Consider the following 19,235-nt stretch of genomic DNA (forward strand, 5'->3'; position numbering starts at 1 on the left):
GTGTGACAATGAGGGGGAGGACAACCCCAAGCAGGATCTTGAGGATTCCTGGAGGTTTTCTGGTGACAATGTGGGAGCCAGCCCCAACAGGGCAAATGGTCAGACTCATCTGAAGCCCATACAGGGGCAGCATCAATGCCAAAGAGGAACAGGGGATCAGCACACCAGTGGTTCTGAATGAGACACACTTCTACCCAGTACCAAGGCAAAGGGCCGTATTGAACTCTAAGGGATCTGCTACCAAGATGACTGTCCCAAAATACACACCAGTGTCGAGGGGGCTTTTGGTGTCGGGCCCCACGTTGGCCTCCACTCCATAATCTGAGGCCTGGGAGGTGTGAACTATGGTACCAATGAACTTGGCAGCTCTGCAATGCAGCTGGAAGGTGCCAAGGGCACAATGGAGGGTGATGCAGTAGAAGGCATGGCACCAAAGCACTCTGGAACCAGTGGAGGGTCTGGGACTGAGGGGCAAATCACGTCTGTTGCCACCGGCATGCAGTCAGTCAGTGCTGGTGCAGACTTCATCAGTACCAGACTTTATAGATGGCCCACAGCTTGAACCTGAGTCAATGGTACAGGCTTTCACTGATCTCGGCATGGTACCAGTTTGACAGATCTGCTTCATCCCACATGCTGGAGGGAGTACAGTACCAGTGACCACTCCTCTTATAAGATGAGGAGTTTCCCCAAACCGTGAAATGGTCCCGATTCGTTTTATGGGACCAATTCCTCACCCTACCAGAGAAGGGTGAACGACCGCTCTTCCTCTTGGGGGAACCCAATGTGCAGTGACATCACTTGCCAAATCCGAAGGCGACTACCACTGGGACGAGGGCCTCTGTGCCAAAGCGGGCCTCATGGCCTGATCTAGCAAGTGCTGCTTCAGCTGCAACACTCTTGCCACCTGAGTCCTCTTTGTGAGCAACTTGCAGATGGGGCACTTCTCTTTAATGTGTCCTTCGCTGAGACACAATAAGCACCTCATGTGGGCATCACTGTTGGGAGATGGCACCACACAATGGCAGTGCTTGAACCCTAGTGAGGGCATCACAGACAGCAGCCAACTGCTCTAATACTATACTCACACTGAAATGAAACTAAAGGTATTACTAACTACTATATACACACAAGAAAAAGTTCTCAGAAACAGAACAAAAGTGTGAAGCGAAACAGGACAGAGCTCAGACTCTAGCCACAGGTGGTCAGAAGGAACTGAGGGGCTTGAGGCAGTGCTGCCTTTTATAGTCGGGGAGGGGCTAAAGCTGCAATGGCACGAGCGCCATCCCTACAAATATTGCTAGGCAGATCTCTCCGGTTCCAGTACACTGGGGGCATGCACATCTAAGCTGAATCTACTTGAAGAACCACCACCATATTTTAACATTATGTAGATGCAGCAAGACAGTGGGGCATGAGGTAGGCCGTTTTACTGGTTAGCAGTGCTCACCACAGGCTGGATGAGCTGACTTACAATGTGACCAGTAGATGTACTACCAAGAAAAGGATTATGTGATGGATCCATTGCATTTCAAAAATCCTTACTCACAATAAGTCATAAGTTGCGACGCTCAAGGCAATACCTGTTTGAGGGGAAGTGGTTTAGGGGTGAGTGGAAAGAGGGTTTTTTTGTTTGTTTTTAAGATGGTCTGTTTCTAACATGCCAAATCTGACCCGTTTCCTTCCTCCACCTTTTGGAGACTGTTTATACACACAACACAACAACACTGAAACACAATCCAAACCACTATATTAAAAAGAACAGTCATTACACAGCAGTACAATAGAAGGAATATAACCATCTCCACTGAAAATAAAAGCAACATTTATCCTATACACACAGGCATGTCCAAGGAGACCCTAGGCTCTAGTTATCAGGAGGATGAGCATCTCTTATGGCCAAAGAGAAATGGCAGGAGAACCAACCCCTCAAAGAGCATCTGCTTTGTTTCTCCATCTTGTCTGATGCGGTACAAGTGGATTAGACTTCTTTCTTGAGAAACCAGACAGCTTGGGGTTCCTCCTCCTCCTCATTTCTCCAACTTTCTCAGGACAGCAAACCACTGAAAAAGGCCACTGGAGGTGGCCAAGCGTGCAGCAGCTCCCAATGCTGCGGTAGGCGAGCTGCGAGGGATGTAGAGCTTCTGGGACACCTGGAGCTCAGCAGCTAGGATCAGGGAATTCTGATCCTCAGCCCCTCGGGTAGTGCAGCTGTTACTGCTACTCAGCGGGATAACTTGGGTCCTCAAGAGGTCCTCATTCTTTACCTTCTCTGGAATGACTTCCCCTGCATAGTAAATGAGACAAGGGTGAAAGGATGGTCTAATGGATAGGGCACTGGACTGGGACTCAGAAGAACTGGATTATCAGCTCTACCACAGACATACTATGCAACCTTGGGTGAGTCACTTATTTTATCCTGTAAAATGGGGATAAATATTTCATTACCTCAAAGGGGTGTTGTGAAGTTAAAATCAATTTATGTTTCAGAGGACAGACACATGGGAGCTAAGAGGGCTTTAGAAAGAACAAGGGCTTCACTGTCTCTCATTTTCCATGGTCTGTCATGGAATCCCTTAAATGCCAGGAGATGAGAGTCCATTTAATATTGGGAAATTCTAACATTTGAAACAGACAGGCAAAAATATTTAGGATAAGGGCTGGACAAAGGTAACAGAAGAAAAATATCTGGATAAGGCAGGGAAATTAACCAAGAGAGGAATAAACCTCAATTCAAATTCATCCCCATGAAATACTTATGAATCCACTTCTCTGCACATGGGGCCAACCTGAAGTATTGCATCAATCCACAGTCACTGTTATTGCCATCTGTCCATTGCACCAAGAAGCCAAGATTCAAGGTCTCCATTTGCATACACCAGTGCCCTAGCCCCAGGATTCCTGAGCCCAGCTTCTGGCTGTAATGGACTTCAGACAATACCAAGAAACACCCACCAGTGCCATTAACATAGTACCAGGATCGCAGCGCTAGGGCCAGCATTCCAACTGGGTAGTGGAATGCACATACTAATACCCCTTCAGTCTTCACACATCCTAAAAAACCACTCAGACAAATCCACAGTACCATTCTGCTTCTCCAAAGATACAGGTGCTGTTGTAAGTGAGGCAGAAGCAGCTGGTGCTGTAAGAAGCTGGACCTTGTTAGGAGATATTTTGTTCTGATCAGTCTCCAGTTGGCTAGGCTCTGCTGAGGGCTGGGAACAGCTTAGGGAGACATAAAACTCTTCCAGTGACTTGGACAAAATAGCAGGATCTGATAAATCTCCAAGAGAGGCTGGTGTCTGCAATCAAATATAAAACAGAGCAGAGAGCGAGATTAGTGCACCCACAATTCATCAACTGTCCTGGTCACCATATAGTTAAGCATCCAGACATATCTGGAAAGGAATTCTAGCAACTGCGTTTCATTTTTATTTATTGTTTTTGGCCAATTGCACAAAATCAGGGCCAGAGAGCAGCACCTCCTCCACATTCTCCAAGGAGGGCGGCTGCTTATTGCAACGTACAAAATTCCATCTCTGCTCATGTCTTAATAAGTTATTAATGGTCTCCTGTAAAAAACCCTCAATTCTTGAGCTGAGAGAGGCCCCAGGCACAGCAAGACGGACAGTGACAGAGTGAGCACAAGGGAGTTTGGACTGAGGTTGAGTACGCTGCTCAGTCAATTTTTAGTTGAATAAAACCTTAGTTTCTAGTTTAATTCACAGATCTGTACTGGGACTGATGTTTGTATTTACTAATTTACTAGAAAAGGGGAGGATAGGAAAAAACTTCAAGAACTTTCTAACTATAAGGATGAGTTAATGCACTGGCAGAGGCTACCTAGGGAGGCTGCAGAATCCCCATCCTTGGAGGCTTTTAAGAACAGGTTAGACAAGCATCTGTCAGGGATGGTCTAGGTATACTTAATCCTGCCTCAGCATGGCAGGATGGACTAGATGACCTTGAGATCCCTACATTTCTATGAACTGTAAAATGACAACATTTACAGTAGAAACAAAATTGTCTAGCCGTGACTATCTTAAACATGACTGTGGGGAGCTCCTGAAGTAGTAAACAAACTAGGAAGCATATATATATATATATATATATATATATATATATATATATATATATATTATAGACAAAGGAAATTCAGTGTTGACAAATGCAAGTTAATGCACATTTGGAAAGAATAATTTGAACTAACTGACATTGCTCGGTTGCAAATTAACCAACCACTTGGGAAAGACATGGCCATTGATGTCAATAGCTCAGTGCAAACCTCTGCTCAATATGCAGCAGTCAACGTATGAGAACAATCCACAGTGAACTGAGATAAAGCACAAAAGATAGAAACCCTCAGGCTCCAGACACAAGCCAACTACTAACTGATGGGGGACTAGGAAGAATCTTCTCCTAAGGGAAGTTTTTTCCATAATTGTCATTTACAGAGTTTCTTGTACCTTCTTCTTAAGTACCTGACCGGGATCACTGTCAGACAAGATCCTGGACTAGATTAACTGTTCTGCTCTAGTAGGGAGATTCCTAGGCTCCTAAAGCTACACGATCAGCTGTCTAATAGTTGTGTAGTTATGTCTGAGTCAGTACATGAGGAACTCTGCATTCTCACATCATCCATTATGATCTCCCCTTCTCTTCTCCCCACCTCTGCTTGCACGAGCTATGTTGTCTGCTCTTCTCTCATTACCTTAGTGCCACTTTCCTCACCCCAACCTCTTTGCTCTCACAAAGCCTCACCCCATCTCCACCCCAGGAAGGCCCATATTTCCTACCCCTCATTTCTTCCAGCTCTTCCCTTGATCCTCTCAAATCTGGTTTCTGATACCCCACTAGAACGGCGCTCATCATGGTCACTAACCACCTCTTCCTTGCAGTTAATGAGCTGAAATAATGCACAAAAAACTTGTGGGTATTTGATCATTCCTGATCCCTCTGCTACCATCAACACTAGAATAATCTATGCCCCTCCACTATTCCCTCCTTTTGTCCATCCCAAACTCTGCATTCATAAATGGTCATGTTAACTTATACCATTAGATAGGTGGTGATAATAAATAATGACTAAGTATCAGCACTCACTTTGTGCCCCACATGTGCCACAAATGATCCTCCCCAACCTTACTATTAAGAATCCTGACTTCAATCCCCTAACTCATCAAGCAGTAAGAGGCATTGGCAATATTGACGAAGCAGCTTCAAATAAATTCAGCCACAGACGCACTTTTAAAGTTGTTAACATAGAGCCTGCTCCTCCTCCCACTGAAGTTAACTGTAAAACTCCCGCTGAGTTCCCTGATGCAAGACCAGGTTCAGTGTGAACCTACACTGAGTAGATTTTACAGATTTCCCACCTACAACAGAACTGGTCACCCCAAGAGTATGCCAGGGGAAAACAAACAGCCAGGGAGTCTTTCTGTGGAAGCTGACAAGCACTCTCCACTATCAGGCCCAAGCATGACACTAATATAAAGCTGCTGAGTCTGGAGTGCTAACTACATTTATATATTATAAAGATTCTTTTCTGGGTTCTTTCATTGCCACATGAAAAGGAAGGGTCAACACTGTTGACTAGAGAGACGTAGCGCAGACAGGAGCTATGTACGCTTCCCCACAGAGTTCTGTAAGAGAATCTAGATTTACCTGGAATCATTCAACTCACTCCTGCAAATCAGTGTCTCTATTAGCAGAGACTGCCAATCATACCAAAGCATGGCATAGTTCTCTGATACAAAGATACTGAATTAGGATAAGACATCACATTTTGTTTCACGTTACTTGCTATAATTGGATTAATTTGGGAGGCACTCAGACAAACTGGTGGTGGGCACAAATATAAGAACCTAGATGCAGAGGTAGGTAGATTATCTTAAAACAGTTGTGCCTCATTTGGACTAAAATTTCAATTTAATAAAGAGCAAAAAAAACAAAAATATTTCCAGGAATATTAAAATAATTTAGAAAACAAAATATGCCACTATACCGGGTCAGAAAATGTGTACTTACCTTCAGCCCCCCGGTGGGCTCCAGGACTTCTCCCAGATGCAGTGTCTCCTGGATTGGGTATTTTGACTTTTCAACTGCTGTCCTTGTCATGTTCACATGATCCAAAAGTGGCCACACATCATCCCAAGTCTCTTCAGCAGCAGCAAAATGCCCTACCTGTCTACACTACGAAATTAGGTTGAATTTATAGAAGCCGGTTTTATAGAAATCGGTTGTATACAGCCGATTGTGTGTGTCCCCACATAAAATGCTCTAAGTGCATTAAGTCGGCGGACCGTGTCCACAGTACCGAGGCTAGCGTCGACTTCCGGAGCGTTGCACTGTGGGTAGCTATCCCACAGTTCCTGCAGTCTCCGCCGCCCACTGGAATTCTGGGTTGAGATCCCAATGCCTGAATGATGCAAAACAGTGTCGCGGGGGGTTCTGGGTACATGTCGTCAGGCACCTCCCCCTCCGTCAGAGCAACGGCAGACAATCGATTCGCGCCTTTTTACCTGGGTTACCTGTGCAGACAACATACCACGCCAAGCATGGAGCCCGCTCAGCTCAGCGTCACCATATGTCCTCTGGGTGCCGGCAGACGTGGTACTGCATTGCTACACAGCAGCAGCAGCTAACTGCCTTTTGGCGGTAGACGGTGCAGCATGACTGGTAGCCTTCATCGGCGATCTGGGTGCTGGCAGACGTGGGGCTGCATTGCACACAGCAGCAGCCCCTTGCCTTTTGGTAGAAGATGGTATATTACGACTGGTATCCGTCGTCATCGTACTGCAGTGGCTGTCAATCATGGGCACCTGGGCAGACATGCTCAGTCCTATCGAACTGTCTTGATGATGATGGCTATCAGTCGTAGTATGCTATTTTCTGCCAAGCGCCCAGTATTTTCTGCCAAGCACCCAGAAGATGCCGAGGGCTATCAGTCATGCTGCACCATCGTCTGCCAGCTTAAGATGTAAAAAATAGATTTGTTCTGTATTCATTTGCTTCCCCCTCCCTCCGTGAAATCAACGGCCTGCTAAACCCAGGGTTTTGAGTTCAATCTTTGGGGGGGGCCATTCTGTGTGACAGTTGTTTGTGTTTCTCCCTGATGCACAGCCACCTTTGTTGATTTTAATTCCCTGTACCTGTACGCCATGTCGTCACTCACCACCTCCCTCCGTCAGATACTAGTTTCGCGCCTTTTTTCAGACCAGACGCCATAGCACTGGGATCATGGAGCCCGCTCAGATCACCGCGGCAATTATGAGCACTATGAACACCACGCGCATTGTCCTGGAGTATATGCAGAGCCAGGACATGCCAAAGCAAAACCAGGACCAGCCGAGGAGGCGATTGCAGTGCGGCGACGAGAGTGATGAGGAAATTGACATGGACATAGACCTCTCACAAGGCACAGGCCCCAGCAATGTGCAAATCTTGGTGTTACTGGGGCAGGTTCATGCCATGGAACGCCGATTCTGGGCACGGGAAACAAGCACAGACTGGTGGGACCGCATCGTGCTGCAGGTGTGGGACGATTCCCAGTGGCTGCGAAACTTTTGCATGCGTAAGGGCACTTTCATGGAACTTTGTGACTTGCTTTCCCCTGCCCTGAAGCGCCAGAATACCAGGATGAGAGCAGCCCTCACAGTTGAGAAGCGAGTGGTGATAGCCCTGTGGAAGCTTGCAATGCCAGACAGCTACCGGTCAGTCGGGAATCAATTTGGAGTGCGCAAATCTACTGTGGGGGCTGCTGTGATCCAAGTTGCCAGGGCAATGAAAGACCTGGTGATATCAAGGGTAGTGACTCTGGGAAATGTGCAGGCCATAGTGGATGGCTTTGCTGCAATGGGATTCCCAAACTGTGGTGGGGCGATAGACGGAACCCATATCCCTATCTTGGCACCGGAGCACCAAGCCACCGAGTACATAAACCGCAAGGGGTACTTTTCAATGCTGCTGCAAGCCCTGGTGGATCACAAGGGACGTTTCACCGACATCAACGTGGGATGGCCGGGAAAGGTACATGATGCTCGGGTCTTCAGGCACTCTGGTCTGTTTCGAAAGCTGGAGGAAGGGACTTTCTTCCCGGACCAGAAAATAACCGTTGGGGATGTTGAAATGCCTATCGTGATCCTTGGGGATCCAGCCTACCCCTTAATGCCATGGCTCATGAAGCCGTAGACAGGCAGCCTGGACAGGAGTCAGGACCTGTTCAACTACAGGCTGAGCAAGTGCCAAATGGTGGTGGAATGTGCATTTGGACGTTTAAAAGCACGCTGGCACAGCTTACTGACTCGCTCAGACCTCAGCGAAAAGAATATCCCCATTGTTATTGCTGCTTGCTGTGCGCTCCACAATATCTGTGAGAGTAAGGGGGAGACATTTATGGCAGGGTGGGAGGTTGAGGCAAATCGCCTGGCCGCTGATTACGCGCAGCCAGACACCAGGGCGGTTAGAAGAGCACAGCAGGGCGCGGTGCGCATCAGAGAAGCTTTGAAAACGAGTTTTGTGACTGGCCAGGCTACGGTGTGAAACTTCTGTTTGTTTCTCCTTGATGAGCCCTCCGCCCGCCCGCCCCCCCCCCCGGTTCACTCTACTTCCCTGTAAACCAACCACCCCACCCTCCCCTCCCCCATTCGAGCACCACTTGCAGAGGCAATAAAGTCATTGTTACTTCACATTCATGCATTCTTTATTAATTCATCACACAACTAGGGGAATAATTGCCAAGGTAGCCCGGGATGGGTGGGGGAGGAGGGAAGGAAAAGGACACACTGCAGTTTAAAACTTTAACTCTTATTGAAGGCCAGCCTTCTGATGCTTGGGCAATCATCTGGGGTGGAGTGACTGGGTGGCTGGAGGCCCCCCCACCGTGTTCTTGGGCATCTGGGTGAGGAGGCTATGGAACTTGGGGAGGAGGGCTGTTGGTTACACAGGGGCTGTAGCGGCAGTCTCTGCTCCTGCTGCCTTTCCTGCAGCTCAACCATACGCTGGAGCATATCAGTTTGCTGCTCCAGCAGCCGGAGCATCGACTCTTGCCTTCTGTCTGCAAGCTGACGCCACCTATCCTCTTCAGCCCGCCACTTGCTCTGTTCATCCCGCGATTCAGCCCACCACCTCTCCTCTCGTTCATATTGTGCTTTTCTGTAGTCTGACATTGACTGCCTCCACGCATTCTGCTGTGCTCTGTCAGCGTGGGAGGACATCTGGAGCTCCATGAACATATCATCCCGAGTCCGCCGTTTTCTCCTTCTAATCTTCACTAGCCTCTGTGAAGGAGAAACATTTGCAGCTGGTGGTGGAGAAGGGAGAGGTGGTTAAAAAAGACATTTTAGAGAACAATGGGTACACTCTTTCACGTTAAATTTTGCTGTTCACATTACACAGCACATGTGCTTTCGTTACAAGGTCGCATTTTTCCTCTTATATTGAGGGCCTGCCGGTTTGGTGTGAGAGATCACTCACGCAGTGCCAGGCAACAGATTTCAACTTGCAGGCAGCCATGGTAAGCCACAGTCTTTTGGCTTTTTTAACCTTCTTAACATGTGGGAATGGTTACAAACAGTAGCGCCCTCATTTCCCATACCAAGCACCCGTTGGGTTGGCCATTTAAAATGGGTTTGCAATGTAAAAGGAGGGGCTGCGGTTTCCGGGTTAACATGCAGCACAAACCCAACTAACCCCCCTCCCCCCCCACATCCAATTCTCTGGGATGGTCACTTCACCCCTCCCCACCACCGCGTGGCTAACAGCGGGGAACATTTCTGTTCAGCAGAGCAGGAAGGGGCACCTCTGAATGTCCCCTTAATAAAATCGCCCCATTTCAACCAGTTGACCGTGAATGATATCACTCTCCTGAGGATAACAAAGAGCGATAAGGAATGGATGTTGTCTGCATGCCAGCAAACACCGGGACCATACGCTGCCATGCTTTGTTATGTAATGATTCCAGACAACGTGCTACTGGCCTGGCGTGGTAAAGTGTCCTACCATGGCGGACGGGATAAGGCAGCCCTCCCCAGAAACCTTTTGCAAAGGCTTTGGGAGTACATGAAGGAGAGCTTTCTGGAGATGTCCTTGGAGGATTTCTGCTCCATCCCCATACACATTAACAGACTTTTCCAGTAGCTGTACTGGCCGCGATTGCCAGGGCCAATTAATCATTAATCATTAAACACGCTTGCTTTTAAACCATGTGTAATATTTACAAAGGTACACTCACCAGAGGTCCCCTGTGTGCCCTCAGGGTCTGGGAGCACGCCTTGGGTGAGTTCGGGGGTTACTGGTTCCAGGTCCAGGGTGATAAACATATCCTGGCTGTTGGGGAAACCGGTTTCTCCGCTTCCTTGCTGCTGTGAGCTATCTACATTATCTTTATCCTCATCTTCCTCGTACCCCGAACCCGCTTCCCTGTGTGTTTCTCCAGTGAGGGAGTCATAGCACACGGTTGGGGTAGTGGTGGCTGCACCCCCTAGCATGGCATGCAGCTCCGCGTAGAAGCGGCATGTTTGCGGCTCTGCCCCGGACCTTCCGTTTGCCTCTCTGGCTTTGTGGTAGGCTTGCCTTAGCTCCTTAATTTTCACGCGGCACTGCTGTGCGTCCCTGTTATGGCCTCTGTCCTTCATGGCCTTGGAGACCTTTTCTAATATTTTGCCATTTCGTTTACTGCTACGGAGTTCAGCTAGCACTGATTCATCTCCCCATATGGCGAGCAGATCCCGTACCTCCCGTTCGGTCCATGATGGAGCTCTTTTGCGATCCTGGGACTCCATCACGGTTACCTGTGCGGATGAGCTCTGCGTGGTCACCTGTGCTCTCCACGCTGAGCAAACAGGAAATGAAATTCAAACGTTCGCGGGGCTTTTCCTGTCTACCTGGTCAGTGCATCTGAGTTGAGAGTGCTGTCCAGAGCGGTCACAATGAAGCACTGTGGGATAGCTCCCGGAGGCCAATAACGTCGAATTCCGTCCACACTACCCCAATTCCGACCCGCTAAGGCCGATTTTATCGCTAATCCCCTCGTCGGAGGTGGAGTAAAGAAACCGGTTTAAAGGGCCCTTTAAGTCGAAAGAAAGGGCTTCGTCGTGTGACTGTGTCCAGGCTTAATTCGATTTAACCCTGCTAAAGTCGACCTAAACTCTTAGTGTAGACCAGGCCTTTAAGACTCCCAGTACAGTGGGTATGGAGAGGAGAAAAAGCGGGAAGGGCAGAAACATATGGAAAATCTGGCAAAAATTGCAACCGAGAGAAATAGCATTAAAGGATCAATTATTTAACCCTTAATTGAGAGTGGACTTAAACCTCTCATTTTATTTCCAAACAAAAAACTTTTCAGGCACACAAAAACTTGAAGTTGTGTTGGTGTAGGAGGCCAGCAAGATAGGGTTTTGGTCAGGTTTCCCCATTAAATCAGCATATGCAGCCTACTGTGCATCATACACAAAAATGTTTAAATCCCTTAGGATGTCACCATGGGGCATTTGTCCATTTCCCTCCCTCCACAAAAGATTACAAGTAACCTGTTGCAGCTGCTCTTTGCTTTGCAGGCTCTGATTCCTTCCTTCATGGCTGGAGGTCTGGCTGGAAGATATCACAGTATCCAATTGCAAGGTATCATGGCCAATACCAGTCTGCTTCTGTAAGGTTTGCAGAGGCAACCAATTTTCATCCCAGATGTCTGAGATCACAGACACCGGCTCTAGGTATGGCATCTCCAGATGAGGACTTTCCTTTAAAAAAAAAAAAAAAGGCAACTAACTCAAGTTGATATTCTATAAGACTATGTGAAGAAACCAGAAACCATTTAATGAAGGGCAGAGAGTGGAACTCATCTTGTCCACCTTTCCATTTTCTAAATACCTGCAGCCCCCTCTTATTTAGCCTCAAGAGTTCAGTGAGGTTTGATAGTTACAGTGGATACCGCTTAATAGCAAACCTAATATTAACAACTTCCAGTTAATAGGAACATATGGCTAGGAACCAATCCCATCCCACTGACTTTAAAGTTCATGAGACTTGGATTTTGGCAACAGGCATGTCGCTTATGGCAACTTTTTGAGATGCCTTCCCTGGCTACAGACCCACAAGCTTGCCTGCAGTTGGGAGAGGAGGGTACAGACAGGGCAGCAGCTGGGAGGGCCGCTGCAGTCTGGATGCGAGGCTTTCCACAGTTGCCATTTATCTGAAGGTTGCTAGTAAGCACAAGGAAGGCTTGTGGGGCTGCAGCCAGGGAAGGATGCACTGGGACATGCTAAGCCTGGTCCCCCAGTGCCAGGCCAGGGTGCTCAGCATGTCCCAGTGCATCCGTCCCTGACTGCAGCCCTGCAAGCCTTCCCTCCTCTTACTAGCAACCTTCAGATAAATGACAACTTTTTACTGGGAACCGAGTGGTTGCTAATAAATGGAATCTACTGTACTTTAAAAATGGACAGAAAAGTAATTGCATGTCTAAGTCTGGAAGCTTTTAATACAGCACACACTAGCAGCATTGCCGCAACACCATTCTTTGTCCTAAGAGATGGAGTTCCAGCATTTTGCTCCTTTCTGTGGATGAATGGAATACTCTGATGTATAGAATCTGGTTTCTTGTGAGGTTCAATTCCACTGTTTTCTTTTGCTTGCATTTAAACAAAATGTATGCTAGTAAGTTAACACTTATTTGCTTAAGAGCATTCTTCTCCACTAACACTAGTTCATATTGTCATCCACAAGTCTGCAAAATTTCATTGCCAAAAACTGTTCCTATCCTAATACCTCGCCACCACCTATAAGTATAAAGATTAACAACCTTTGCAAACATCTCTTGAACAATATTTAAAGTTTGCAGTTTTATTACAGCAGTTTTAAGTTGTCACCAACACTTGATTCCTCTGGGGAGCTCCTTTCTGTGTCTTATTCTTCCTTACCCTTCACAGCAGGTAAACACGTTTGCAAAATGCTTTTTGGAATTTCCCTAATCTTACTGTCAGCTGCAAGCTGATTAAGGGACAGTCTCAGCTCAACCTCAATTAAGTTATTCAGTATTGGAAAAAACACAACCTTACCTGCATTTCCAGTTTTGGATTTCTGGGCTCTCCATTTGGACTTTCCTGGGAATTTTTGTAGTTTTTGCCTTGTGAGTCCCATGAAGTGAGAGAAGAATTCACAGAGCAGGCATGTTCTTGTACCCTTCCTTCAGGTTCTAAGCACACTGTATCCTTCTGGTCAACCTGAGATCTCTAGAAAGAGAACAGCAACTTTATTTCAGCTCGACTGTACATGCTGCTTTTTTTTTTTATTCTGATTTTAAAAGATTTATTGTATACGACATAAATTACTATACAAAAATATGTAGAGCCATCCACCCAGTGAACCAAGGACTCACCCATAACATCTATTATTTCAAAAGAGCATAAGCAAAAGTAGTAAGGTACAATTCTGTACAGTACATATACAATATTTATATTGTGCGAGATAATTAGCTATAAGATTCCAAATGCAGACACACAGCTCTCATTCTGCTTGAGAACAGAGCATGATCATTTGTTATTTGTATTATGGTAACACCTACAGGCCCCAATAAAGATGGGGGTCATTGTGCTAGGCACTGTGCACGGTGTTTAAAACAGGATGCTTAGATTTTAGATTTGTTACACTAGTTTTAAATTAGTTATATTATGAGAGATATTAAAAAATGGTTCCAATAATACTCAGGTCAAGGAACAATGCAACATCTGGGCACCACATTTTAGGAAAGATGTGGACAAATTAGAGAAAGTCCAGAGAAGAGCAACAAAAATGATTAAAGGTCTAGAAAACATGACCTATGAGGGAAGATTGAAAAAAATTGGGTTTGTTTAGTCTGGAGAAGAGAAGACAGAGGGGACATGATAACAGTTTTTAAGTACATAAAAGATTGTTACAAGGAAGAAGGAGAAAAATTGTTCTCCTTAACCTCCGAGGATAGGACAAGAAGCAATGGGCTTAAATTGCAGCAAGGGCAGTTTAGGTTGGACATTAGGAAAAACTTCCTAACTGTCAGGGCAGTTAAGCTCTGAAATAAATTGCCTAGGGAGGTTATGGAATATCCTTCACTGGAGATTTTTAAGAGCAGGTTAGACAATTACCTGTCAGGTATGGTCTAGATCAGCATTTCTCAAACTAGGGTCCACAGAATGGGGTCCACGGGCCCTGCTGATCAACTCCTCCTCCACCCTCCCAGGAGGGGGGGGACAGGGTGCGCTCGGGGGAGGGGACGGAATCATGTCCAGGGCCATCAGCCCCGCTGATCAACTCCTCCCCCGCCCTCCCAGTACTCCTGCATGCCAGGGAACAACTGTTCCCTGGTGTGCAGGAGGCACTGGGAGGGCGGGGGAGGAGCAGGGACGGGGCGCGCTGAGGGAGGGGGGGTGGAAAGAGGTGTAGGGTTGGGGTGGAGCGGGGGTGGGAAGAGGTGGAGTGGGGGTGGGGCCTTGGGGGAAGGGGTGAAGTGGGGGCAGGGCCTGACCAGGGAGCTTGGGGGTCCACAAAATTTTTTTAATCAAAATGGGAGTCCTTGGGTTGCTAAAGTTCCCATGCCCAAAAACTGCTTTTCATGTTTTTTTTTTAAAACAAACTAAATTTAGGATGAACAAGCCAAATTTTAATAGCAATAAGCCATGCCAGGGTGTTTATTAGGTGGCTTATGGCATGCTTCTCTGACGGCTGAATCCTACACACCCAAAAATGCAATTAATGCTGCTCCACTGCAACTGCACATGAACAGATAAGAGGAAAGCAAGTGAAGACACAGGAGATGAGAAAGGGAAAAGTCTGAAGTCAAGGCTGATTCCAAGATACAATATCTGAACTCAAGAGCCAAGTAAAGGTCTAAGTAGAACAGGCGTCTCAGAGCAAAGAGGACTCTATACCTAGAAGTTTATGGAGTACCCAAGAGCTGTCAAGAGACCAGACAAGCAGGAAGGAAAATAAAAGATGAGGGCAAGCATGAGATGAGATATTTTTGTGTCCCATCTGAAACATTTTTATTCTTATGGCACCTGTTTGCTTTTTTATGCCACAGGGTTAAAACAGTGTACCAACCCACCAGAGGCTCCCAACACAATAGCTGTTTTTCATCTTGTCTTAGACACAGAAGAGCTAAAACTAGGCAAATACAATTTAGATGGGGCTACTATAAGGTGGGTGCATAACTGGCTGGATAACCGTACTCAGAGAGTTGTTATTAATGGTTCCCAATCCTGCTGGAAAGGCATAACGAGTGGGGTTCCGCAGGGGTCTGTTTTGGGACCGGCTCTGTTCAATATCTTCATTAACGACTTAGATATTGGCATAGAAAGTACGCTTATTAAGTTTGCGGATGATACCAAACTGGGAGGGATTGCAACTGCTTTGGAGGACAGGGTCATAATTCAAAATGATCTGGACAAATTGGAGAAATGGTCTGAGTTAAACAGGATGAAGTTTAACAAAGACAAATGCAAAGTGCTCCACTCAGGAAGAAAAAATCAGTTTCACACGTACAGAATGGGAAGAGACTGTCTAGGAAGGAGTACGGCAGAAAGGGATCTAGGGGTTATAGTGGACCACAAGCTAAATATGAGTCAACAGTGTGAGGCTGTTGCAAAAAAAGCAAACATGATTCTGGGATGTATTAACAGGTGTGTTGTGAGCAAGACACGAGAAGTCATTCTTCCGCTCTACTCTGCTCTGGTTAGGCCTCAGCTGGAGTATTGTGTCCAGTTCTGGGCACCGCATTTCAAGAAAGATGTGGAGAAATTGGAAAGGGTCCAGAGAAGAGCAACAAGAATGATTAAAGGTCTTGAGAACATGACCTATGAAGGAAGGCTGAAAGAATTGGGTTTGTTTAGTTTGGAAAAGAGAAGACTGAGAGGGGACATGATACCAGTTTTCAGGTATCTAAAAGGGTGTCATAAGGAGGAGGGAGAAAACTTGTTCACCTTAGCCTCTAAGGATAGAACAAGAAGCAATGGGCTTAAACTACAGCAAGGGAGGTCTAGGTTGGACATTAGGAAAAAGTTCCTAACTGTCAGGGTGGTTAAACACTGGAATAAATTGCCTAGGGAGGTTGTGGAATCTCCATCTCTGGAGATATTTAAGAGTAGGTTAGATAAATGTCTATCAGGGATGGTCTAGACAGTATTTGGTCCTGCCATGCGGGCAGGGGACTGGACTCGATGACCTCTCGAGGTCCCTTCCAGTCCTAGAATCTATGAATCTATGAATCTAAAAACCTCGCACCTGGGCATGTGGTTCAGTCTCATTCAGCTCTGGATTCACTGCCCTGCTGACTTCACAGAACGATTCCTGTTCCTGTAAGGGAAGGTCTGACCCTGATGATCCATCATTTGGACTGGGCTGCAGGAACAATTCTGAGGGGTTCAGTTCTATGAACCCCTATTAAAAATAAAAAACAGTACAGTCAATAAAGTGTGTTGTAATTAAAAGAAAAAAAACTAGAGCAAGATTTTGAAATGGTTTTCAAACTGCAGCAACCTGCTACCCAACTGAGTGGGAGCTAGCTTGAGAGCCATCTGGACGCTGGCAGAGTCTACCTTGTTGCAAAAGTTAAAATGCTTTTCCACAGTGATAAAACTACTCATCAAATGATATCTAGACACAGCACATGCCAAAATGGCAAGACTTCTTGCCACAAGAATTACTGTGCAGCGTACTGATTAAAGCAAAGGACACAAGGCCCCTGGGTTTTGCCCGTTACTGATATTTGAAATGGTGGGATTTTGTTTATAGTTCTTGGTAAAACAGTGCTGACTCACTTTCAAATCATAGTGTTGGCTGTTCTTACTTATATTATAATTATACATTTTTACCGCACTGTTTAACAGCCTAGGCCCCTTTCTAAACTATAATGTGGTGCTGGAGCATAATCCATTTAGTGTGGAACTGTAGCATAGGCCACTGTACACTTACCAGGAAAAAACAACAACAAAATCAACTAGCATCTTTATACCTAGATCTGTGTATAAACTCAGTATGCTGTAACTGGGTTTCAGTGGTCAGTGCAGACAAGGTTGGAGATTTACCTCTTGTAATTCACCTTATGCTTCAAACAAATCAGCTAATTACAGCTAAATCACCCGAGATTGAGATTTCCAGAGCAAAAGTACCAAAACCGCATAACAGTTTGAGTTCTTTCATTAACAAAAATAAACACAAAGCAGAAGACTTCCAAGCAGACTTCAAACTAGACAGTAAAACCTCATCAATTTCAAAGATATAAAACTAAATGTTCTGAGCTAATCTTGTGCTGTTAAAAATGATAGACTGACAGAACTGGTGAGAGCCAGGCATAGAAAAGGCAAGTATCTTATAGGCAGTTGCACCTGTGTACCTTAATCCTGCCCTGTAACACAGGCTCTTCACTACTATCCCAGTTCTGGGCTGCTGTTGAGAATGTCTACAGTTCTCAATCTATTTTTTCCATATTTATATAAAGTCCCTATCCACACTACATGAATATACAATAAATGATAATAAAATAGCCACATTAAGAATCTCCTAAACCTGTGTTAGCAAATGTAACCAAAAGAATCCTCTCTGTAACATCAATGGAGTCATGGCAGCTTTTGGAACAACTGCGCAGCAGAGATGAAAGTGCACATGAACCTTGCAGCATTACACAGTGGTGGTTTGGTGATGAAGTTCAAATCCCTGCTGGGGATTGGTCCTGCTTTGAGCAGGGGGTTGGACTAGATGACCTCCTGAGGTCCCTTCCAACCCTGATATTCTATGATTCTATGTCTAATTGTGCTCAGGCTGTGAAAACCTGTTTCTTAAGATAAATGTGAACTTAAGCTTTATGAGATAAAGGACTATTGTATTAATATACTGCACCAATGGACTCTTCTCTCTGGGAGGAGTGAAATTTTAAGGTGCACTGGAAGTTCCTGTTGCATTTCCTTTTTGTTAAGAGTAAATTTTCCATGTTACATAATCCAAATTCCCACTATATTACAGCCCCTTCCTTGAACAGTCTTCCTCAAACTCGCCACCTCTGCCCTTCTTCACCTTGGAGGGAATATTTTCTCTGCAAATGACAGCATGGCCCTCTGCTCTCAAGACCTGATGGATGTAGATATCTTCATCAGATGTAGTGTCACACAGGAAGAGGTGAAGAATACCATTCACATATTCATCCACAACTCCCACCAGTGGCTTCAGGTTACACAGCTTCCAGAACTGGAGAATGGCATTGGTGGTCCAATGCCCCTTGAAGAAAGAGAGATAAACAGGTTACTACAAAATAGCCCATCGGCAACCATATGATGCTTATTCTCATTCCTATAAAGTTTGGTGTGGATGCAAAGGGAGAAGGCAAGCTAGATTCAGGGGCACAACTGGGCAAGGCTTAGCTGAAGTAAGTGTAATAAGGATGCACCAGACAGGCAAAATGCACCAAACTGAACCTGACAAGGTTACCAACACTCAATTAAGTTAAACTACTCAAAATGTACAAAGGCTGCAAAGCTGGAGTTACCACTGGGAAGCCATTTGCACTCTAAGCTCTTATTTTTCAATGACTGACAAACTGTGTGGCCAGCTCCTGAAATTTTATCAGGAGTCTTCCAATACATGGTGCTTTGCTGCAAGCCTCGGCTCCTGGAGTCACGTGATTAAAGGAGAATTTCAGCTTTCATTTATAAAAAAAAAAAAAAAAAAGTTTCTAGCCCTTATGGTTCTGAAGAAAAGCTTGAAAATGTGAACCTAAATGCTTAGAATGTGAAGAAAATAAAAGGAACCCAAAATGTATTATTGTTCGAAAGCCTTTCCTCCCTTTGGAGTTGTTTCACATACTTCTCACCCCAGACAGATTTTTTTGTTCTGAGAAAGTCTGATGGAAATTTATTCATCTATTTTGAAGTTAGAGTGGAAAGGAAGTCCGGGATCCTGCTGTAAGGGGTGATGGGCTGACTCTAAAGAGGGTCCTGGCCAGTCCCCACTTGTGAAGGAAGTTTTGAGTAACGTGGGTCACTCAAGTAAAGCAAATATTTAAAGCAGAGAAAACTGGGCTGGATTTCCCAAGGCTCCAGAAGGGTCACAGAGGACTCAGGGCAGAGGAGAAAACTTATTCAATGGCACAATGAATACCTCTACAAGTGCTGTCCATTTGTAGACAGAATGCAAACAAGCATGTTATGAATATTCAGAAAGGGAGCAACGGTAGGTTGACAGACAACAGCAAAACTCCCATGAACTTTGGTGGGAAT

General features: G+C 45.7%; 1 protein-coding gene across 1 annotated transcript in view; it reads right to left on the reverse strand.

Moving 5' to 3' along the window:
* Positions 1–2,030: 2,030 nt before the first annotated feature.
* TDRD5 (tudor domain containing 5) overlaps positions 2,031–19,235 on the reverse strand; it is a 34,596-nt gene continuing 17,391 nt past the window's right edge. The window contains exons 11-17 of the mRNA XM_065409927.1: positions 18,037–18,237; positions 16,249–16,404; positions 13,053–13,226; positions 11,529–11,738; positions 6,028–6,183; positions 3,086–3,302; positions 2,031–2,287 (exon numbers count right to left, since the gene is read on the reverse strand). Coding sequence (XP_065265999.1) covers positions 2,031–2,287; positions 3,086–3,302; positions 6,028–6,183; positions 11,529–11,738; positions 13,053–13,226; positions 16,249–16,404; positions 18,037–18,237 — 1,371 coding nt within the window. The remainder of the gene's footprint in view (positions 2,288–3,085; positions 3,303–6,027; positions 6,184–11,528; positions 11,739–13,052; positions 13,227–16,248; positions 16,405–18,036; positions 18,238–19,235) is intronic.

The sequence above is a fragment of the Emys orbicularis genome, chromosome 8, assembly GCF_028017835.1.
Source record: "Emys orbicularis isolate rEmyOrb1 chromosome 8, rEmyOrb1.hap1, whole genome shotgun sequence".
NCBI classification, from domain to species: Eukaryota; Metazoa; Chordata; order Testudines; family Emydidae; genus Emys; species Emys orbicularis.